Raw genomic sequence first — 23,144 nt, 5'->3', positions numbered from 1 at the left:
TTCCTTCCTTTTATTGTGTTCAGATAGCTGAAATAATTCCACCATGACAGGATTTGAACTTCCAAAGGATTAAAAATTCAGCACACAGAAAGTTCTAATAGGACAGTTCTTGGGGGGGGGGGGATTACTATAGCAACTACAAGTTAACCTTAATATCCTTTGTCCATAGATTATTTGGAGCCGGTCAAATATTTGCAATTTATCTCAAAGATTTCTCATTGTGAAGATAATTATTGTCAATGGCACTATTCAGATATAGTTACTGATATACTTCCTTATACCATTCACTCCCATATTTCTTTTGAAATGGAAATTTAGTACGGTAAATAATAAATTCTAATTTCTAGTTCCTCTTGGTGATATTGAAAAACCTCAAGTGAATGGTCTGATTATGAATTCAATGCTATCTTACTGGGTTTCACTCTTACATTTCTGGAATGGAACCTACAGATCTACCATCAAAGATGGAGGACATTATCAAGACTGCTATTGCTCTGGTTTATCCTTTATTGAGAGGGCTACACTGTGTGGTAGTAACTCTTGGTCAACATGGAGTCCTGCTGTGTGGCCGAAGCAAGGGTGGAAGTGTCTCTCTGCACCCACAAACATGCTCTGAGGTAAAAATATGTGAAAAACAGATGGGAAAATAGTGAAACTAGCTTTTTATTTGAAAATGCTACAGCTATAGGCACTTGTAGGTGATTACCGTATTTTCTGGAGTATAAGCTGCACTGTTTTCCTTCAAAAAAGATGCTGAAAATCTGTGTGCGTCTTATACACTGAATACAGCATTTTGCCTCCTGAAACAATGCCCCTGTCACCAAAATGGCGGTGCATAGCTTTTAGAAGGTTTTCAGAGAGCTCCTGGGGACTGGGGAGGGAAGAAATGATAAAAAATGGCCCGTTTTTTGACCCCCCCCAGTCCCCAGCAGCACTCTATAAGCTTCCTAAAGGTTATGCATGCCCTTTTTTTGGACAAAAAATGACCCTGTTTTTGTGAAAAATAGACCTGTTTTTGCTTGTTTTTGCCCCCCCCCCCCCCGGAGCACTCTACAAGCCTCCTAAGGGCTATTCATGCCCGTTTTTTGAAAAAAAAAATCGGCTCATTTTCATGGAAAATGGGCCATTTTTGGGAGGTTTGCAGAGTACAATTTTTTTTAAATTTTCCTCTTCAAAACCTTATAATCCAGTGCATCTTATACTGTGAAAAATATGATAGTTTCCCAATATGAATAATAATTGGGAGAATACCTTGTGGTGGGTTGGAATGTGACAGTGATTCTTTCTTTTTGTTCTTAGCATTGGTCATTTGGCACTAGTGAAGATAATTATGGATCATCGCTAGCTGATTTTGAGAGATTGGATAGTAGAAATGGTAACTGATAGAATGGCAATATGGAAATGCCTTTAGGTATTTGTTACGGAAAAAGTAGGGGTCGGCAACCTTAAACACTCAAAGAGCCACAAAAGTCTTAACTGGAAGCCTCCCGTTCAATTTTGGAACCGACTGGAAGTCCAGTTACCCCATCATAGAGTGGTGCAGTGTCCTTTTTCCTTTACCTGTCCTAACTGAAAGCCCTATCAATTGTGGAGCCAACTGGCGACAGGGAGCCACAGCAGAGGGAGGAAAGAGCCATATGCGGCTCCAGAGCTGTGGGTTGCCGACCCTTGGGATAAAGAAATGAAACTAAAAAGGTAAAGGAAAAATATTAGAACACTAGTCCGTCTTTGGATTTGAGAGTTCAGAAGTCCGTGCAGAAATCTCCCCTTTAATAGTGAGGACTTGCCTTTGAAAGACCAAACATAAGAATTTCTGAAAATGAAAATCTCATCATTTTTAAATTATGGATTTGTGCTTGTAAACATGAAGATGGAGACTTGAATATGGGGAATAGTGCCTCTTCTCATTGGTCCTTCCTTTTCAATGGCTGATTATAGTGAATTATCCTGCTCAGTTCCCCTATTTCAACTGTAATACTTGAGGACTATGAGTTCAATTCATGATACTACCATCGTTTTTCTCCAATCAGGTCTGATAAAGCGAGTAAGGAAATTATCCTCTTGTGTCATGTTCACCTTTAGCTACCCAGAACGTTAGTATTCATTAGACGAACAGGAAGGCACTTTATAGTTGCCTCCAGGCCTAGTTCCTTGAATTTTCCCATTTCATTTTACAGAATGGTACAGAGGAATTACGTGCTGTTCACTACCCAGCGCTCCCTGTCCCCACCGAAGAGATAGTGAATGTCTCTGGAGCTGGTGATAGGTACTGTATATACTGCTAATTGTTCATTGAATGCATGCCGTGGCCCTACAGTGTTCCCCCTCCCTCTGTTAGATCTTTGAAACTTAGGTTGCTATGAGGACATAACAGTGCATACAGGTATGCCACATTGCTAAGGAAAGCACTAGCCCAAATATTTATTTGGACATGATGAGAGACAGAAAGCTTGTTGTAAGCTGTCACTTTTCTGCTTTGTTCTGAAAGAAAAATACATGGAGTTATATTTTATGGTTACGTTGTTGGAAGATAATTGAAGTTTTGCTCCACGTGCTTGGAGACACAACTGTTGTGAAAAGATCACACAACCTTTTAGGATGTCTTCCCCAGGAGGGTCAGGTACTTTTATTAATGTAGAAGTCCAATTGAAGTCCATCTCATGTACTATTCCTTTTTATGGATAATGTGATTCAGTACACAAGTTATGTATATATTTTGTATTAACCTATTCATATTTTTTTGGCACTAAGTTACCTAAATTGCTAGGAAATGTAATATGAGATATATTATATATCTCATTGCAAGAAAGTGCCAATAGAAACCATGTAAGAAAGTACTCTTGGCTCTGTACCAGTGGTGGGTTGCAGGCGGTATGCTCCCGTATGGGTGTACCGGTGCCTGTCCGGAGCACCAGGTACCGTTCCAGTACGGTGCTCCGGAGGGCCCACCCACCCGCCCGAGCTCCTTACCTGTATCTCAGTTCTTCGGCGCTTCCACGCAAGCGCACAGAGCACACATCGCCTGTGCGACACTCTGCCAAGCAGCTGGTGTGTCACAGAGGGTCGTGGTGGCGTCGCAAGAGGTAAAGACACATGCACGCGCTGTGCGCATTCATGTGGTGGACGCCGGGCCCCATTGCAACTATACCGGTTGCAACGGGATCTGGAACCTACCACTGCTGTGTACATTTCTTTCTTGTCCAGTAGTGACAGAAACAATAGTGTGTTATATGTCCTATTTACTGTGACATGAAAATGCCTTGAGAAATAGTTTAAAGCAGTGGTCACCAATGTTTCGGGCCTCATGGACCACTAAATTCATAATTTAAAATCCTGCGGACCACTAATATGAGGCATGGTTCTTGCTGGGTACAATTTTTGGGGATGCTTCTAGTATATGCTGTGAAGTTTCTTCAGAGGGTAGGGAGGGATAAGGGTGAGGAAAATGTTCTGAACGCTCATATTCCATGCTTATCCCCTAACCTAGTCTAGTTCAGCCCACAAGCTCTCTTTTCTTTGCAGCTTAATGGCTGGAATCATCGCTGGGCTGCTTGCTGGGGAAGACACAGATCACTGCGTCCGGATGGGCCTCCTCTCAGCCAGTCTTTCCCTCCGCTCTTATGAGCCTGTTTCACCATTGATCAACAGCACCAGTGTGAGCTTGACAAGGCTCAAGGCTCAGAGATGGCCTGTGGCCAAGATATGGAAGCTGTCTTAACTGGAGTTGAAGATTTTCTTCCCTTTCTTCTCCAGTCTTATGGGTGAAGGTGGGGAAAGGGGTGCCTGAGTCTCCCTGTGCCGCATTCTATATTATTCTAATTCTGTTTACTAGGTGTCGTGCCCTAGCATATAATTTTTATATATGCTGTTCTGGCTCTCTAACGCCATCTAGTGGCCAGAGGGCAAATAACAATCTAGATTGTTCTGAAGCTGACCCAACCCCATTACTTATCAGCCCACACTCTCAAAACAAGTACATGTTGGGAAGCCAGACTCCATTTTTCTTTAGCATTTGGAGGAGGCAGAAACACAAAGAAAAGTCCATCTTAATCCGTGGCACATGTTCTTCCAAGGACAAACCTACATCCTACACAGAGAGCATTGCTGTTTCACCATATCCTGTTCTTTCAATAAAGCATCCAATTCTGTGCACATGGTCTGTTTTGTTGGAGGATAGGTGGGCTTAGCTGCATGTCAAGATGCACACAGACTAGCGTGTAGTGAGGACAGACCACTGTGTACTAATGGAAAAATAATTTTAAAAAATTCTACAGAAAAGCTCATCCTAAACCTTTCACACACACATACACACACACTATATAATTATATCTACATTTGATCATGCACATTTGCAGGTATTTCCTTAATCTGCATGGTTTCTACTTCTAATTGCTATAGGAATAAGCATTATATTAGGTAAAGCAGTGCAGCTTCCAGTTAGAGATGCTGTTAATCAGGAAAAATATTCTCATTTTTGTGCACTCTTTCCAAAGCTCTAAGAAATCTGATTTTACATATTGCTTAATTGAAATAGTACAGTATTGTAAGATATATTGTCTTTTGATGAGGTATCTCGAAAATGCCTTTACTCATAATTCTAATAGAGTGAAACTGATTCAATGATGTTGGAGAACTTGATTTAGGCTATATTATTAAATAAGTGTTTAAACCAGTGGTTCGCAAAGTGAGGCCCACATCCCATAGGGGAGCAATTTGGTTTTTCATGGGGGCAATTTTGAACCTTGTTTAAACCAAGCTAGTGGCCTTTTAGGCTTCCTCCGCATGAGTAGAGTTCACTTTTTGAGTAAAGTAAGAATTATATGTCATTGGAGGGGGGGCATCAGGATTTTAGAGATGCTTAGGTGGGACATGGCCAAAAAAAGATTGGGAAACCCTGGTTTAAATGATCTCCCTGAATTAATGAATACATTGAAACTCAAATATTCCTCAAAGTTCAGCTTTAGAAGGAGAAATAATAGTTTTAGTAACAACAATGGGACAGAGCCAGTGGTGAAATTCATTTTTTTTTTACTACCAGTTCTGTGGGCGTGGCTTGGTGGGCGTGGCAGGGTAAGGATACTGCAAAATCCCCATTCCCTCCCCACTTCTGGGGGAAGGAAACTGCAAAATCTGCATTCCCACCCCACTCTGGGGCCAGTCGAAAGTGGTACTTGCCGGTTCCCCAAACTTCTCAAAACTTCCACTACCGGTTCTCCAGAACCTGTTAGAACCTGCTGGATTTCAACCCTGAACAGAGCGGATTATCACTGCCATTGAAATGGACTGATCTGTTTGTTTCCAGTTGTAACAGTTGAGAAACAACAACAAAATCAGGAATGATCAATACTTCTACAGAAGAACAGAAGGGGGGTGGGGAGAGATGTACTCATCACTTGCTCATTAGGCAGAATGTTTTTCTTTCTTTCTTTCACCAGCAAAGTTCTTAAAGTGCCTTCGAGCACCTGCTCATCCCCCCAAAAAGGGAGGAGTAGGAAATGTTCCATTATCACAATGGAGGAGAAAGATGGCATTAGGCACAGGTCTTGCAAAGAGGTTGGGTGTTACTGGGATGGAGAAAGGGGGAGGAGGAAAGAGGAAGAAAATTTCCAAGGAGACGATACAAGCCATAAAATTGATATCATAACAAAGGGGGGGGAGGATGTGTATTTGTGTAAGAAGGATGGGGTGGGGGAGGGGACGAGCTGGGACACTGACGGCATAAAAGGCTTCCACCATCCATGCATGGAAGAGCACAGACACTCCGGCCCGTGTGGTTGTTTTAAATTGCTCCAATACACTCCAAGTCTTGAGATAGTTGGGCAAGAACAATCAAGACAACAGTATGAAGGTATCCAAAATGACCATCCTCGCGCTTTCCATGCCATTTTATTTTCTGATTCAAACTGGGAAAGGACTGGCTGCTGAAGTCAACCCGGCTGGAGCTCCAACGTTTAGGAAGAACCTCCACCCCAGTCACAGAGACAAAGATGTAGAAGGGAGGAAACAGCCTTCCCCTAGATTGTGGAAGGCTGCAGAAGGAGAAGCCCAACTGGATGATGGAGAGTATGGCAAAGCAAGCAGCTTGCAATTGGGAACCAGTAAGCAGAAGCCCAGTGGCAAGAGGCCGTTCCTCCCAGTGTCCCCGCCAAAGGGCAAGAGTCAAGGCTTTGAGGCCCACTTGGATGGCCATGGGAACTTTAATACAGATACGGTGAGTCATGTATATTTTTTTAAAAATTGATTTTGGTCTGATCCTGAAATGCTCTTCCAATTCTTGCTGGAAATGAAATTTTATTTGCAATTGAGTTTTTGGCAGATTAGCAGGGGAACAGTAGTGTGGCACTTAAATGTGACGAAGGGATGAACTGCAGTTCGTTAGGAGATTATACAGATTTTTTTTTAATTTCATCAAGCCGCAGTAAGGAAATACAGATAGTCCTCGACTTATGACCATAATGGAGCCCACATTTTCTGTTGTTAAGTGAGATATTTAAGTGAGTTTTGCCCCATTTTATGACCTTTCTTTGCCAAAGTTGTTAAGTGAGTCAATGTATGTATGTATGTATGTATGTATGTATGTATGTATGTATATGTATGTATGTATGTATGTATATAAAAATATAAGTCTAGCAAGAAATACTAAGCAAGTTAATGAATTACTGAGACAGCATTTCTTATTTTCAAACAATGCGTCTTATCTGCAGGGTTTTTTTTGTTTCCTTCTCAGTATTCCTGCCCTGGGATCCTACTGAAAGCTTGCCGGAAACCGTCTGATTGCGATGGCTGCTTGGGCCTCTATACTTGCAAACTTCCAAAAGGAAGGTGTGACTTCAAAGCAGTTTCCCGACAAACAGGTACCACGGAAACTAAGCAGTACATCAAAGTAAAAGTGAATGAGATTCTTCTCCTGTTTTCAAATATTCCTTATGAAGATCAATGCAGTGCTTATTCTCACTGAGCACTAGTGTGATGTAATGACTAAAATATTGAACTAGGATTGATGTTCGGGGGAAGAACCAAACTAAAATTCAACTTCAACAATGAAGCTCAGAGGGTTATCAATATAAGAGAATATTTGAAACTCAGGGTTGAACTGTGGGCTCTTTGCTGTTCTCTTAGCTTGCAGATGTTTCTAGTTTGGTAATGAAATGTCTGCAAGAAAACACCTAAGAATATCAAAGGACCCCCAATAGAATATTCACTCTCTCTATAACTCAACCCAAACTTGCCAGATGGTGTTATGGAGAAACACCAAAAGAGAGCAAATTATATTATTCCTTCCTTTTGAAGGAATAGTAGTGACTAATCTGAATGTCTAAATAAATGCCTTTACATCTGGATCGTTCCATAGAAGAAAATTGCACATTTATGATCCTTAATACAAGAAAGAAAATTAAATTTCCCACAAGAAATTAGAGGTCAGTGAAAGCTTTCCAGATATGTATAAATACACACTGCCATAGTGATGTCTAGAACTAGATTTGACTTTGTGCACAGTAAGAAAGCTGCTAAACCAGGGTTTCAAATGCTGCCTTTAAGCAATTGGCAACAGAGGGCGGTGTAAGGTCATACCGAATGAAAAGCTGATATAATGCTTTTGCAATCTTTGTACGCTACTCTTTTCCTCATGTATTTAAAAAAAGCTACATGTGAAAGTTTTTGCCATTGGCTTTGGCATCAAATTTCTCCTGCAATGATTAAAAAAACAAAACAAAACCGAAGCCTTGTCCTTTAAAAATGCACCCACGATGCCCTTCCTTCTCGCCTTGATCTTAATAATCTAGCTCATGTTTGATCTCGTGGTGGCCCTATTCCTATTTAAAAATAATTCCCTGATTAATTCAAGGCACTTGTATACATTTTATAAAGTGTATCTCTCCATAATTGTGTTTATGTGACTAGGCAGGAGATGCCTCTTAGGAAGGAGAGGGAAAATACATGCCATTAGCTAAGTTTGGATCAAGCAATAGAGTCAACATATTTCTCTCCTTCACCAATGAGAACATTTTATTAGGTTCCTGGTTTATTTATTGGGGAAAAAAAAGCAAAGTCAGACTTGTAATTTGCACATTAAAAATGTGGTGGCTCAGTGGCTAAGACGCTGAGCTTGTCGATCAGAAAGGTCGGCAGTTCGGCGGTTCGAATCCCTAGCGCCACGTAATGGAGTCAGTTTCCATTACTTGTCCCAGCTTCTGCCAACCTAGCAGTTTGAAAGCACATAAAATGCAAATAGAAAAATAGGGACCATCTTTGGTGGGAAGGTAACAGCGTTCCCTGTGCCTTCGGCATTTAGTCATGCTGGCCACATGACCATGGAGGCGTCTTTGGACAGTATTGGATCTTCGGCTTTGAAACGGAGAGGAGCACTGCCCCTAGAGTTGGGAATGACTAGCACCTATGTGCGATGGGAATCTTTACAGGGATTTTAAAAAATCCAAAGAGAAGAAAAAGCTATTAAATCAGTTTTAACCTAGTCCCAAAATGTAAAATCAAAATGCCACTCTAGGGAAAAAAATGGCATCATAGCTATGAACACTGTTCATTGACAATTTGGGTATCTTTCCTATTGCAGCTTATTGTTTTGAGGGTCAAATGCAAAACCTTAGCCTTGGGACCACAAATGAAGGGAAAAAAGAAAAGGGAAAAAAATCCTTAACTCATTACCGTCAAGATTTTCTGGACTTCCCAAATTCTTAGTGAGCTTTTTGTCATGCTTTCTAAGACCTGAATTTCACCATAATTGGAGACCATCAAAAAAAAGCAAATCATTTTCAAGGAAAAAAATCCAAGGACAAAAACACTTTGTCTGGCAGCCTGCCCATAACCATAGAAAACACTCCTAGAGCACCCACTGCTGGAAGAATCAGAAGCCGAGTTCTGGAGTTTGGAAGCTGGGCGAGACGTTTTGCTCGGAGCTTGGCAGCTGCTGCAAGGACAGCTGGCCCAGGGCATGGTGAGGCTGGGAGGCATGAGAGCTAGGGGAGGAGCAAGCGCTCGCGCAAACCCCCTCTCCAGGTGGGCAGAGCTCCATGCACTGACCTAGGGGGTATCCCGAATGTGCCAAGCGGTGGGACCTGGGGGGCGGGCAGAGCGCCACATGGCTTGGTGCGTTAGGGATACTCCCTAGGTCAGTGAATGGTGCTCTGCCTGACTGGAGAGGGGGTTTGCTGGGTGGCTGCTTGCGAGCATGGTCACCTCATGGCTGCTTCGCCCCTGAGGCTGTACCCAGCTCTTTGGGAGCCCGCTCGCAAGGGAGCAGCTGCCCGGCAACTCCCCCCTCCAGCCAGGCAGAACGCCACTCCCCAACCTAGCAGTATCCTGAAGGTGCCAAACAACGTGAGTGCCTTTATTCCGCCCCCCCCCCCAGCTCCCACAGCTTGGCACCTTCAGGATACTGCTAGGTCGGTGAGTGGTGCTCTGTCTCGCTGGAGGGGGGGTTGTCCAGGGGGCTTATATTTTTGCCCACCTGAAAAATGTGGCAAGGCTTTAGTTTCAGGACATGTTGTATTTTCGGGGAAACACAGTAGTTGTGGTTATCTCAAACTTGATTAAAATTGACAAGGTTTTCCTGGCATAGAAATGCTCCAGAGTTGAAGATGACAAGGGGAAGATATGTTGATAAACTGGCATTCTAGTTTCTACAATGTAAGGCACTGATGTGTTTTTCTCCTCAGTCCGTCATGCAAAACTTTTAAGTGATGCACATATTAGCAAGGTTGCTACCATGTTTTCTCAAAAATAAGACATAGTCTTATCTTCTTTTGACCCCGAAATAAGCACTTGGCCTTATTTTCAGGGAAGTCTTATTATTTTTGAGGTGCAGGAGGCAGTGAGCGTGGTCACCTCATGGCTGCTGCTGTGTTGCACTATTTTCGGGGAGCTTATTATCCGGGGAGGTCTTATTTTTGGGGAAACAGGGTATTACACTTAATTTTTGGAAGACTTGCTTGCAGCAAGTCTATGGTGCTCAATGTCACCCCAAAATACATAATGGGTGGCAAATGAATTTATTTAATAAAATTTAATAATAAAAATATAATGTGGAAGAACTAATTTCCCAATTGTATTGCACCATAGGGGAAGCCATTTGCTACCATTTGCATGATGCTGTATAATCACTTAGGTGTTGCATGTTCTCGCTACTTACGATGTTTTTGCTATTGTGGAAATTGGGGTACATGGACTTGGCATGCTGTTTACACAAGTAGCTGTGCCTCATAAGTCCAAGGCAAATTCTCACCTTGTCATCTCTGACAAAGAGGTTTAAGAGCTTAGAGCTGCTTCAAATGAGGGACTTGTTGCAACATTCTCACTCATCTTCAGCTTCTGTCATTGATATCCACTTGTAATTTTTCAGTGTTGCTCCAGTGGTGTTCCCATCTTTTGACTGGAGAAAATCCAACTTTCTGAGGGAAGGATGGAAGGAAAAGGAACGCTAACATGTGTCCCCAGCCTTACTCTGATCTTCAAGGGGTGGTTTTAACATATGCAATGACCTGTCATTGTTCACCATTGCAATACTACAATCCTTGGGCATATTCCAGCCAAGCTTTTCCTATATCCATATAAGTCATAGGTTCACTCAGGAAGATGTGGCTGCTGATAAGTCAACCAGGAATATTTTCTTCATATTCTGTATTTTTCTTTTCCAGGTGGCTTTCTCCAGAGTATCCAGGAAAGATAAAATATACCGTCTCAGTGAAAAGCTGATCCAAAACAGTGTATTTGGGGATGGAGATGAATTAAACAATCTTGGCCATGAAAACTGCTGCCAAATAAGCAACCTTTCCAAGCTTACCTGCATTATTCAAGGTGTCATAAAGGAAGAGGATGCCTTTATCTTAATGATTTCACCTTGGAGGAGCAGTAAATCCCTCAAACAGATTTCCTTCTCCCCCTGCCCCCTACCACCTTCCTTTTATTTATTTTGCTTTATTACTTCTTGTTCTTCATTTTGTAGAACACTGTTTAATCTGAAAGGGTGTAATGTGATGGGGGCTGTACATATATGTGCTTCAGGGGCTCTCCAGAATGTCTAAAAATAGGTTTTCTCTGCTCTTAAAGACATTGGAGTTGACTATACCAAACTGTGTGCCCTACTTCTTAGCTACAGTGGTGGGATCTTACCAGTTTAACAACCGGTTTGGTGAGTGCGCACAGCTTTGAGAACACTTATCCTCCGCATTACTGCTGGGGAGGAAAACAGCTGAGGTGTGGCAATCCACTCTGCCATGCAACTCAACTGAGAAGATAAAAGGTCAGTAAAGCACAGGGGCGGGCAGGTGGGCCCACTTGATCATTGGAATGAACTGGTTCACTCCCAGCTGATCATCAAAGCTACTGGTTCGTCCGATTCAAATAATTTAACAATCGGTTCTCTGCCCTAATGACGAGCTGGGTAGGCGTGGCTTGGTGGTCATGTGACTGTGTGGGCATGGCCAACTCAACATCACTCCAGTCAATGGGCGCTTTGCCTTAGCTGTTATAATGCAATAAGGGTTAACTGGAGAGTCAGTTTCTGTAAGCAAGGCACTAAAGATTAGGCTAGAAACAACACCAGACTGTTTCCTTCCTGCCTCCCTTACAGGATTAGCCCAGTAAAGTGGAAAAAAACAAAATGAGATTTCTTCCAACAACCTGTTCTCCGAAGTGCTTAGAAAGTTAACAACCGGTTCTCCTGAATAGGTGCGAACCAGCTGAATCCCACCACTGTGGTTCACCCAAACCAGTTTGAACCAGTAGAATCCCATCCTACTTAGCTATGATTTTGCTTTTCCCTTTTTTATCGCTAGGCTAAAGTTTACTGGAAGTAAGAGTAGAGTTTGTACACATGTAATGTTTTAAGCAAGAGACCCACCGGTGGTCAGCCTCCACTTTTCTCCAGGATCCAGAATCCCTTCAGTGCATTCCCATTAGTTATCACACCTAAAACTGAAACCCCACATCTGGTGGCATCACAATCAACTGCCTTCCTTGAAGTTAAGACTTCCTTGAAGTTAAGACTTCAAGGTAACCCTTTCTTGTCAGCAAGAGCAGAAACAGTTCTCTTTATTGAGATGTACAGAAAGAGAAAGGTGTGGATGAAAACATGGCCCTATCCCCAAACCTTTATGCTGGGTTGATTCAAAGGTACAAACAAGTTGCCACAAATTCCACATCACGGTTTGATTAGGTATGGTACTTTTCAATAATGTCACACATCACTGTTGTGTAAATAAATGTAACAAAATTAAATGATATGCTTGCATGTATGAATGAATCGCCATGCAGTGTAACAAACACTGAATAAATCCAAGAGGAATGCAAGGACCGAAGGTAACTGTTTCACAACTGTCCTGGCCACTAGGGGGCGCATACAATCCCATCATCAAAACCATCCAATTCATCCTTTAAAACCCTTCAGGCATTTTTCTGTTGCTTGGGGGGGGGGGGAGTGGGTGAGTGGGAAGGTTCTCCAAAGGGCTGCTTCTGCCCTTCAAATCACCCTCTGAATTTTACTCCAGAAGTGTTGTGGCCTGCCAGTGGCCAGTGGAGCTGGAAGCAGATTTGGACAGTGAGGAGGTTGGGGAGGAACATGGGCCAGTCCTGGAATCTGGGGAAGGCTCTGATGAGGGCTCTGTGTTGGAGGCAGAGAGGGGGCCAGAGCCATATACCAGTTATCAGCTGCCTTCACAGTCAGACATCAGCGAGGCAGATAAACAGGTGGATAAACTGTTCTCAGTGCGCGCATGTGTAGAGTTGCCAGACGAAGGGAACAGCTAAGGAACAAGGGTCAACTTGGGACTAAGGCCACAGGTGGATGATGAATGGCCCCCTCCCAGAGGAAATAAAAGAGGAGCGAAAGGGGAGTGGAGTTTGCAGGAGACAATGAGTTCACTTAATTTGTTCGTGACTCTCCGAGACCCCTTGCCAAGTTTTGCAGATATCAGCCTATCAGCTCTACAAGCCAGATAAGGTATGTGACTATAAATCCTCCCTTGAAACATTTTGCTGGATGTGAGTGAGCAGAATTCACAGTAAATTAATAAAAGGGGTTTTTGTTGGGACAAGGAGTCTGCTTCATGCTCTTGGGAAGCCTAGGTCAGAACAAGAAGATACACACAAACCAAACAAACTATATACAATACTTTGAACTAAGCACATGCTTTAGTTTGTTTTAATAAACACATACTTCCAATTACAACAGATCAGACTTACTCCGAAAGAAGAGTGTGGACATATATCCCAAACTCCAGGAAGGGGCAGAAAGTCATCACATAGTGGTCAGCTGGATAAAATTCTGAATGGATTCAGTAGTCCCCCCACCACTACCACCACACCTACTGGTGCATACGAGTTCTTCTTTTCCCATCGCTACGTCTGTGTGTCTTCCTCCTCTTTCTGTATCACTTCATGTCATTTTACAATTATACTATCCAAGTTAAGGCCGCGCCTATCCTTGCTGTCATCCCTTGGGAGAGTAAATGGAACAAATGTCTCTGCCTAATAAGTCTTCCTAACCTCAGTATAAATAAGAAACATTTTCACCAAAAAAAACAAAAAACCGTAATAGATAAGATCTCAAAATCACCACAAAGTCTGCAAAAGGGTCAGTGAGCAGAGAGGTTGGGGAGTGCTTTGTCCAGTGCATGCTCTTCATCCTTCTGCACCATGCTGTATAGGAGGCCACAAGGTCAGCTGTCCACCCAGGTGCAGCTTTTAAACCCTGCTTCTCTGGAGATTCCTCCACCCCTGGAGCAGGCTAAGCTGGACTTGGTTTTAAAATGGGAAAAACAAACGGAGCCCATGCTGTGTCTGCTGAAATGCTTAGAAAAGATCTCCTCCTCTCCACTCCTGGTGGTGCTCCAAATGCTTATTTCTTATGAAGAAATTTCATTCTGCTACCTAGAGAGGATTTAATGGTGGGGAAAGAAAGAGAGAGAGAGAGAGAATGTTTATAGAAAGAAAAAGCCAACTTTTTTACCTGCAGAAAAGGCTAAAGTTTGAGTCTCCAACCTTTCCACGTGGCATCTCTGTGGAGCTGAGGCCAAACTGCAGAGAGCTCTGCAATTTTTTAGGATGCCTTGATGGGAGATTACAAAATGACCCTCTACAACAGGGGTGTCAGATCTGGGCCAGATCCGGCCCATGCGGTGCTTAGATCTGGCCCACAAGGCCACCCAGGAAACAGTGATGGACCAGTCCGCGATGCCTCTACCAGCTAAAATGGAGCTCAGGAGGGTCGCATGCAGCGCTCCCGAGCTTCATTTTCAGCCACAATGGCCTCCAGCACTCTGCCAGCAAAAATAGAGCTGCCCCCCCACTCCGTTTTCACTGGCAGAAGGAGGCCGTTGTAGCTCAAAATGGGGCCTCGATGAGTGACGTTGAGCTGGCCATGCCCATCTTGGCTACGCCCCCTGGCCCATGGAGATCAAACACAATTCTGATGCGGTCCTCAATGAAATAGAGTTTGACACCCATGCCCTACAATTTCACTTGAAATCTCCTGCAATTGCAGAAATTATGCCATGAGAATTTTGGATTGTTTTAGAAATGTCATGATTCTGTAGGCATAGAAGATGGAGGTGATTCTATGAAGATTATTAAACTTATATGTTCACCATCAAATTATGTGCAAGTCTCCTTTCTTATGAAGCAGGGATGTGATGGGACAGGACATATTTTGGAAGGTAAGAAGCAAATGTTTACTATAGTTAATATTGGCTAACCTTTCAGGTAAAAACAGTAATGGCTAACCTTTTTGGTGCCAAGTGCCCAAAGCATGCACGTGTGACCGTGCACGAAACTCCAAAATGCAATGCAAGCACCCCTGTGCATGCGCCCCGCCCCCACGCATATATGGCAGAGACCCAAAGAGCTGCTGGTTGGCAGGAGGCATGCGGTGGAGCTGGGCTGGGGCAACAGCCTGCAGAGAGGGCTCTACGTGTCACCTGTGGCACGCGTGCCATAAGTTTGCCATCGCAGGGTTAAAAAATGCTTTTTTTATTTTACATTATCTAAAACAGGGGTCCCCAATCCTCAGGCTGAAGAGCAGTACCGGTCCATGGCCTGTTAGGAACCAGGCCACACAAGCAAACAAAGCTTCATCACACATGCAGGATCTAGGAAGTGTGTGGAACCATCCCTCACTTCCCTGGAAAAATTGTTTTCCCCAGAACTGGTCCACAGTGCTCAAAAGATTTAGGACCGCTGATCTAAAAGAGGGGCCTCCAACCTTGGCAACTTTAAGACTTATGGACTTCTATTCCCAGAATTCCTCAGCCAATGAAGCTGACTAAGGAAGTCTGGGAATTGAAGTCCACAAGTCTTAAAGTTGCCAAGGTTGGAGACCCATGATCTAAAACATAGGTAACAGGTGCACAATTGTGTGATTTAAACATGGTAAAGTAAATATATATATATACATATAGGCAACAGTAAAAAATAAAATAAAAAAAATATTGGGTTTCTGTCTGGATGGTCTTTTGTGACAAGCCGAAGGACAGAGAATGGAAGTGTGATCTTCCTCCCATATTTGGGCATACCAGGGCTTGTGACTTTAAATATATACATATATACATATATATATATACATATACATATACATATACATACATACATACATACATACATACATACATACATACATACATACATATATACATATAAAGTCACAACCCTTGGTATGCCCCAATTATGGGAGGAAGCTAACTGCTTCCATTCTCTGTCCATTGGCTTGTCACAAGAGACCATCCAGACAGAAAGCCCAATATTTTACTATTGTCTTTATTTATTTATCAGCACAAATACTACACACACACACACACACACACACACACATATATATATATTAAAATCATGAACACTGTAGCAGCTGCCCTTGCTTGAATTCCTTACCTAATCCTTTCAAGAATTTATTAACTCCGCTCTGTTCTTCACTGGGAAGGGTCTCCAGATATTCCTGGGCACGTACCTCAAACAAACCTAGAGAGATCCAGAACAGCCACAATAACAAAACTAACCATTAAGTTCGTTGGTTTTTATTGCTACTACCAATTGGGGAACAGTATGATGCTTAAAAAAGCAAAGCAGACATCTACACAAGTAAGGCTGTACAGTGGAACCTCCGGTCAAGACCGTAATCCGTTCCAGAACTTCGGTCACAACCGATTTGGTTGTGACTGGAAACAAGACTGACTGCACATGCGCATACAAAAAAAAATGGCACAGGAGGGGAAATCGCCATAGCTGTGTTTGATCACCACCCGAGTATTTGTTCATGATCAGATGCAGAAAATCTGCAACATTTTTGGTCAGCACCCAATTTAAGTCATGGTCAGAAGTGCTTGTTCTACTGTACTTAGATCTACCAACTATCAGGAATCTATTGTAACTCAGTAGGACAATTCATGCCTTGTAGATAAAAGGTCTCAGGTTCTATCCTGGGCATCTCCAAAAAGGATTGGAAACTTCTATTCCAACATCCTAGAGCAGGGGCCTCCAATCTTGACAACTTTAAGCCTGGAGCACTTCAAGAACAGCTTTGCTGGCTAGGGAATTCTGGGAGCTGAAGTCCTCCAGGCTTAAAGTTGCCAAGGTTGGAGATCCCTGTCCTAGAAAACTGGTATCAGTGATGATAATGCTAAGGAAACAGAACAATACTATGACTTGGTGTAAAGAATCTGCTGGATTCTTTGCACTATCCTCTTGTCAAGAGGACCACTCACCTTTGGCTCCCTGCTTTCGTAATTCTCGTTCTTGAATGAAGCCTCCAAACATCTGAGTCTCCATAAAAACTTCCAGGAACCTCCGAAGGCTCTTTGAAGAAACGGACTTCCGGAAAGCTTCCCGCTGGAGAGCCTTTTCTTCCTTCTCAGCAGGAATCATGAAGAGAGAGTAGTGTCCTACAATCTCCACAAAGAAGCGGACGAAAGCTTCCGACACCACCTCATTCAAAGGGCTGGCCTCTGAGGGGACATGGTAGGGAAATTGAGGAAAGTCAAAACAAAGAATGAAATAAAATCAGGAAAAAATATACTGGGGTTGAATGATCTTTCTTAACTGTTTTTGGCTAGCCTCCAGATCTATTCCACTACATCAAAGAAAACCGAGCGCTTTCATGGACAGCAATTCTGTTTTGCATTCAAAAAGTTTTTTGTACTATCTTCAACACAGAATCACAGAACATAAGAGCTAGAAAGGATCGGAGATACAATCTAGCCCAATTCCTGCCCAGAGCAAGATTCCATTACTACAGCAACCCCAACAACCATTCAATCTGTGTTTAAACACCCCTATAAAGCCATATAGAATCTGCCATTTCTTATTCTAGAACAATTATTGTTAAGATATTGTTAAGGTGTTGTCGTCCGTACGGGTGGTACTCAAATACTGTCATGTCCTGCTCTTTCTGCGCCAACTCAGAAAGCTCAAACTGCCCAAAGAGCTGCTTATTCAGTTCCACAGGAATTATTGAGTCTGTCATCTGCACTTCTATAACCGTCTAGTTTGGCTCTGCAACCAAACAAGACAGACACAGACTTCAATGGATAATTAGAATTGCAGAAAAATCGATTGCTACCAATCTGCCTTTGACTGCAAGAGTCAAAAAGAGGGCTGTGAAAATACCTTTAGACCCCTCACACCCTGGACATGAACTGTTTCAACTCCTACCCTCAAAACAACACTATAGGGCACTGCACAGCCAACTAGACACAAGGACAGTTTCCCCCCAAATGCCATCACTCTGCTTAACAACTAATTCCCACAACACTGTCAAATACTTGACTAAGAACGTATTACTATTATTCTTCTGTTCCTCCCTAGTATCTATCTCTCCCCACTTATGACTATAACCATTACGTTGCTTGTATCTTTCAATTTATATTGTTTTTATTTTTTTTCCTAGTACGATTTGATAGCTTATTAGTAACCTTGACTCCCACTAAGCATTGTATCTTTTTATTCTTGATGAATGTATTTCATTCTCCTTATTTACACTGAGAGCATATGCACCAAAGACAAATTCCTCGTGTGTCCAATCACACTTGGCCAATAAAGAATTCTGTTGTGTTCTGTTCTATTGTTCTGTTCTGTTCTGTTCTATTCTATCTGTGAAAAGGTTGATAAGCACTGTTATGCTAAATACAAAAGTCCTGAACTGATAAACAATCATTGTCCCCCCCCCCGCCCGCAAAAAAAGAGAGAGACTACCAAATGTTAAATTAAAAACAAATCAGAATCCAAACCCTGTTTGCCATTGAGTGTGACTTCCTCCTTCTCATTTGCCAGTTCATTTCTCTGCTCCAGGATGTGTTCAAGCGCTCCTTGCAACTTCCGGGGCAAAATGGAATCTTCGTCTTCCATCTAAAAAAAGAAAAACATGCTTTTTTGTGACAGAGCATACATACCGTATTTTTCGGAGTATAAGATGCACCTTTCTCCCCTCAAAAAAGAGGCTGAAAATCTGTGTGCGTCTTATACACTGAATACAGCATTTTTTGCTTCCCAAAACCTCACCCCCTTCACCAAAATGGCTGTGCACAGCTTTTAGGAGGCTTTCAGAGAGCTCCTGGGGGCTGGGGAGGGCAGAAATGAGTGAAAAACGGCCTGTTTTTTGCTCAATTTTACATCCCTCCCAGCCCCCAAGAGAACTCTATAAACTTCCTAAAGGCTATCCATGCCCCTCTTTTTATGGAAAACGGGCCCGTTTTTGCAAAAAATGGGCCATTTTTTGCTCATTTTTGCCCCCCCCCCCCCGCCCCGGAGCAGTCTGCAAGCTCTCTAAAGGCTATTCATGCCCTTTTTTGGGGGGAAAAACAGGCCCGTTTTCCTGAAAAACGGGCCGTTTTGGGGAGGTTTGCATAGTGCAAAAACTTTTTTTAAATTTTCCTCTTCAAAACCTTGCTGCGTCTTATACTCCGAAAAATATGGTATTTTACACACTCAAAGCTATTTGAGCTTCGGACAGTCGGGGTGGGGGGGGGGGAGGAATGACGGAACCTTTTTGGAAATTGGTCTGTTTGATCCTTCACAGACATGTGCAAAATCCCCACTTTGTATTAAATGCAGAGGGCGTATCCCCCCCTTGTGGATATGGTCAAGTTAAAAGGATAGGCATTAAATGGCATTTGGCGCCTACAAGTGCTGAAGGAATACAATTATAATAGATTCCATCTTGGGCCATTGGCTTCATGTAATTAGCTCCAGACTCAGCCCTGGGGATGAAAATAGCTTCTAATTGGACAGATCCTAATGCTACCAAGGCTTTAAGTCACTGAGAAGATATTCCATCCTTTCTCCTTAATTGGTTTCCTTTGGTCAGGGAAAAAGGAGCAATAGAACACACAGGAAAATGGCCAATGAAAGACAACACAGCATACAACTGGCAGTTGCAAACTACCCTTACAATTTTGCATTGGTAATTATAATACAGTACATACCTCTTTTTCTGATACCCTCAGCAGGGCTTTTGGCAGCCCCCCTTCTTCACTAAGTGTGTGTGAGTGGGTATGTACACATATAACTCAATGGCAAAATACCAATATTACTTCTTCCTATTTTCCCCATAACAACCAGTTTGGCTGAGAGAGATTGACTGGCTCAAAGTCACCCAGCTAGCTTTCATACCTAAGTCAGGACTCCTGGCTAGCGCCTCAACCACTACACCAAATTATGAGCAGATTATGACCCTAGTGATGTATTGGGATTTTAACTCCAAGCCAAGCTAATGGGATATCCTGGGAACTATTGTCTCTAGATGTCAAGACAATGTCAGAAAGTTGAACTAGGAGCATTACACTGAAAGGAGGAGAAGGCATTGAATGCAGAGGCTGATTCTTCAACATGAACTTTTGCCAGAAGATCCAGAAGGAACCACACACCCCGCTCCCCCCCCCCCGGGATTTAAAGACATTTCTTTTTCAGTGCACCATATGAGCATAGCTAACCAGCACATGCCATGCACACTCCAATCCACACCATTTCCTGGCCAGCTTCAAGATAAGATTGGGCTGAGAAAAAAAATGCCCTCTGGGCGATAGCAACTGAGTTAAATTGGGGTGGGGGGGAAGCCATTTTAAATTTCCCACAATGTCCTAGGATACACCACATTCCAAAGAATTATAGGTAAATTCTTAGAATAACAGAATTAGAAGGGACCTTGGAAGTCTTCTACTCCAATCCCCTGCCTAGACAGGAAACACTACACCACTTCAGACAAATGGTTATCCAACAACTTCTTAAAGACTTCCAGTGTTGGGGCATTCACAACTTCTGGAGACAAGTTGCTCCACTGATTAATTGTTCTGTCAGGAAATTTCTCCCCAGTTCTAAGTTGCTTCTTTCTTTGATTAGTTTCCACCCATTGCTTCTTGTTCTACCCTCAGGTGCCTTGGAGAATAGTTTGACTCCCTCTTCTTTGTGGCAACTCCTGAGATATTGGAACACTGCTATCACTGTCTCCCCTAGTCCTTCTTTTCATTAAACTAGACATACCCAGTTCCTGCAACCGTTCCTCATATGTTTTAGCCTCCAGTCCCCTAATCATCTCTGTTGCTCTTCCTTGCACTTTTTCTCTCAACATCTTTTTTTACATCGGGGTGACCAAAACTGGATGCATATTCCAAGTGTGGCCTTACCAAGACATTATAAAGTGGCATTAACACTTCACATGATCTTGATTCTATCCCTCTGTTCATGCAGCCTAAAATTGTGTGGGCTTTTTTGGCAATTGCTGCACAGCTGCCAAAAAAAGTTCAAAAATTAAATTCTACCATACGGTTGGCAAAAAGTATATTCAGAACCAGTATATTCATTACTGATAGGGCCTTGGCGGTTATCTGAAGTTTTTTGGGCTGGTTCTGATGTGGAATTTACTTTTGTCTATTTTATAACTTTCATTTCTAAATGATTTTCCTGGGTTTCTAATACTACACGTACTGATCTAAAAAAAAAAAAGACATCACTCTTGAAAATATTCTCAAAGTACATGAATTCTGGCTGGAAGAGTAGATATGTAGTCAATCTTTCTTTCTCTCTCTCTCAAAGCCAAAGGTCACAGTTTCAATTATTTTCCTTTCTATGCTTTCACTGGCAGCCAGTAACTCTGGCAGGCTTTAAGATGGTTTGATGCTTCTGAAACTGCTGATCAGAGGAGACGTCAGGAGGAGAAAATGTGCATGCAAACTGGGAAAAGCAATGCCACCTCAAAAGCTAAATTCTCAGCTTCGAATGGCTATCTGTTTCTAGTCTAGATTTCCCATGACTCTCTTAGGAATTTGCAGGAATTAAGAAAGTGATAGGCTATATTCAGTAAGGTAAAGGTTCCCCTCACACATATGTGCTAGTCGTTCCTGACTCTAGGGGGTGGTGCTCATCTCTGTTTCAAAGGCGAAGAGACAGCACTGTCCGAAGACGTCTCCGTGATCATGTGGCCGGCATGACTAAACGCCAAAGGCACATGGAACGCTGTTACCTTCCCACCAAATGTGGTTCCTATTTTTTTCTACTTTAATTTTTTACATGCTTTTGAACTGCTAGGTTGGTAGAAGCTGGGACAAGTAACGGGAGCTCACTCTGTTATGCGGCGCTAAAGATTCGAACCGCCGTCCTTTCTGATTGACAAGTTCAGCATCTTAGCCACTGAGCCACTGCGGCCCTATATTCTATATTCAGTATCAGATGATTTTAAGCAAAAGATTTCCCCACCCTTCCCTTCTCCCCGAACAAATTAAAAAGAAAAAGGAAAGACTGAACAAATAAGTTATGCTTACCTGTCTAAGGAACCGGTTATTAACAAGGTCAACCACAAGGACCTGGCCACCAATAAATACACATAAAAGGAGAGAGAGGGAGAGAACATTAGAGCAGAAGAGTTCTCCAAATATCTTGCATACAGGACTCAAAATGCCTCAAAAATTGTTAAGCAAGGTGTAATTTTAGGTATGACAAAAGGAAATTCTTGAAGAATTCCCTTAAGTATAGCTAAGTTTCTTCCAAGTAAATAGGAGGGAAATTGAATTTACATTTTTGCCCTGGCTCCACGCCTTTGGGAGAGACATTCCCATTGCACCAGTTAAAGGACACCTTCAGGGTTTGATCCATGGATAGAGGGAAGAAGTAGACTGATGTCCTTGAGGAAAGGATTGCCTGCTCTGCAGCTTTCAGGAGAAAAGGCTGCATCTCATCAATTTAATCCCATCAGCCACAAAAAGATATGAAAGCCAGTCTGATCATAGGGTGGTTTTATGAATTTAACCACAAAACCACAGGCTGACAACTGAAACACATGGAAGCTGTTCTTCACTTCTTTCTTTCTCTCCCTCCCTCCCTCCTTCCCTCTCTCTGAGAGAGGGTGGGAGAGAGTGAGGAAGAGAGGAAGAGAGAGAAAGAGGGAGGGAAAGGGAGAGCACTAGCTAGCTTTCTCTCAGGAATATTTCCTGCCTGAGCTGCCACATAACAGACAGCAGCAATGGGCTGAATTAAAATGAGAGATAGCTGCTTGCATTTAAATGATGGAAGCATAGGATTGTCAATGTGTGTTTAATTTGGTTATTTGTTTTAAAAATGGATCTGCTGCATCTCAAAGCAATCTCCCCCTCCCCCGAAGGTATCTCACGTAAACATTTGCAAAACAACATTGAAAAAAATCTACATCTCACCCTGGAACAAGAAGATAAAGCAAGTATAAATATGGGCTTTAAAAAAAGGCTTCAGATAACCTTTAAAACACCTCAGATTTTTTTAAAAAAATAGACTAAAAGGACTGGAAAAATACGAGAAGGCAGGCATTAGGGTAACTTCTCAAAGAAATAATTTCTACAGAGTGTATCCCAGTTTCCTGTAGCTCAACTACTGCCGTCTATTGACTTTTGCAGGCAATTTTAATACATGTTTTAAATCAGTGTTTTTCAAACTTGGCAACATTAAGATGTGCAGATTTCAACTCCAGAATTCCCCAGCCGGCATACTGGGAATTTGGGGAGTTGAGGTCACATCTTAACAATGTCACGTTTGAAAAGCGTTGTTTTAAAAAGATCTCCCTCTGAGCCACAATAATGTTTCCAGCCGAAAACATGCACCCTGCAAATTATTAAAGTATGTGGCTAGTAAGATACTGAAATGTCCCATATCTGACTTCACACATGCAGCTTAAAAGCCAAATT

At 42.5% G+C, this 23,144-nt stretch overlaps 2 protein-coding genes across 3 annotated transcripts in view; one reads left to right on the top strand and one right to left on the bottom strand.

The window, feature by feature from the left end:
- Window positions 1-4,620, top strand: part of LOC116511003 — a 49,464-nt gene extending 44,844 nt beyond the window's left edge. The window contains exons 17-19 of the mRNA XM_032220721.1: window positions 451-617; window positions 2,178-2,266; window positions 3,523-4,620. Coding sequence (XP_032076612.1) covers window positions 451-617; window positions 2,178-2,266; window positions 3,523-3,718 — 452 coding nt within the window. The 3' untranslated portion in view covers window positions 3,719-4,620. The remainder of the gene's footprint in view (window positions 1-450; window positions 618-2,177; window positions 2,267-3,522) is intronic.
- An 8,504-nt stretch (window positions 4,621-13,124) lies between these two features.
- DENND2A (DENN domain containing 2A) overlaps window positions 13,125-23,144 on the bottom strand; it is a 94,416-nt gene continuing 84,396 nt past the window's right edge. For both annotated transcript variants that reach the window (XM_032221559.1, XM_032221560.1), the window contains exons 16-20: window positions 21,753-21,794; window positions 18,228-18,345; window positions 16,707-16,946; window positions 15,877-15,963; window positions 13,125-13,884 (exon numbers count right to left, since the gene is read on the bottom strand). In XM_032221559.1, the coding sequence (XP_032077450.1) occupies window positions 13,853-13,884; window positions 15,877-15,963; window positions 16,707-16,946; window positions 18,228-18,345; window positions 21,753-21,794 (519 nt within the window). In that variant the 3' untranslated portion in view covers window positions 13,125-13,852. The remainder of the gene's footprint in view (window positions 13,885-15,876; window positions 15,964-16,706; window positions 16,947-18,227; window positions 18,346-21,752; window positions 21,795-23,144) is intronic.

The sequence above is a fragment of the Thamnophis elegans genome, chromosome 7 (assembly GCF_009769535.1).
Source record: "Thamnophis elegans isolate rThaEle1 chromosome 7, rThaEle1.pri, whole genome shotgun sequence".
Taxonomy (NCBI): domain Eukaryota; kingdom Metazoa; phylum Chordata; class Lepidosauria; order Squamata; family Colubridae; genus Thamnophis; species Thamnophis elegans.
The sequence above is the reverse complement of the archived record's forward strand: the minus strand, read 5'-3'. Positions and strand labels throughout refer to the sequence as shown.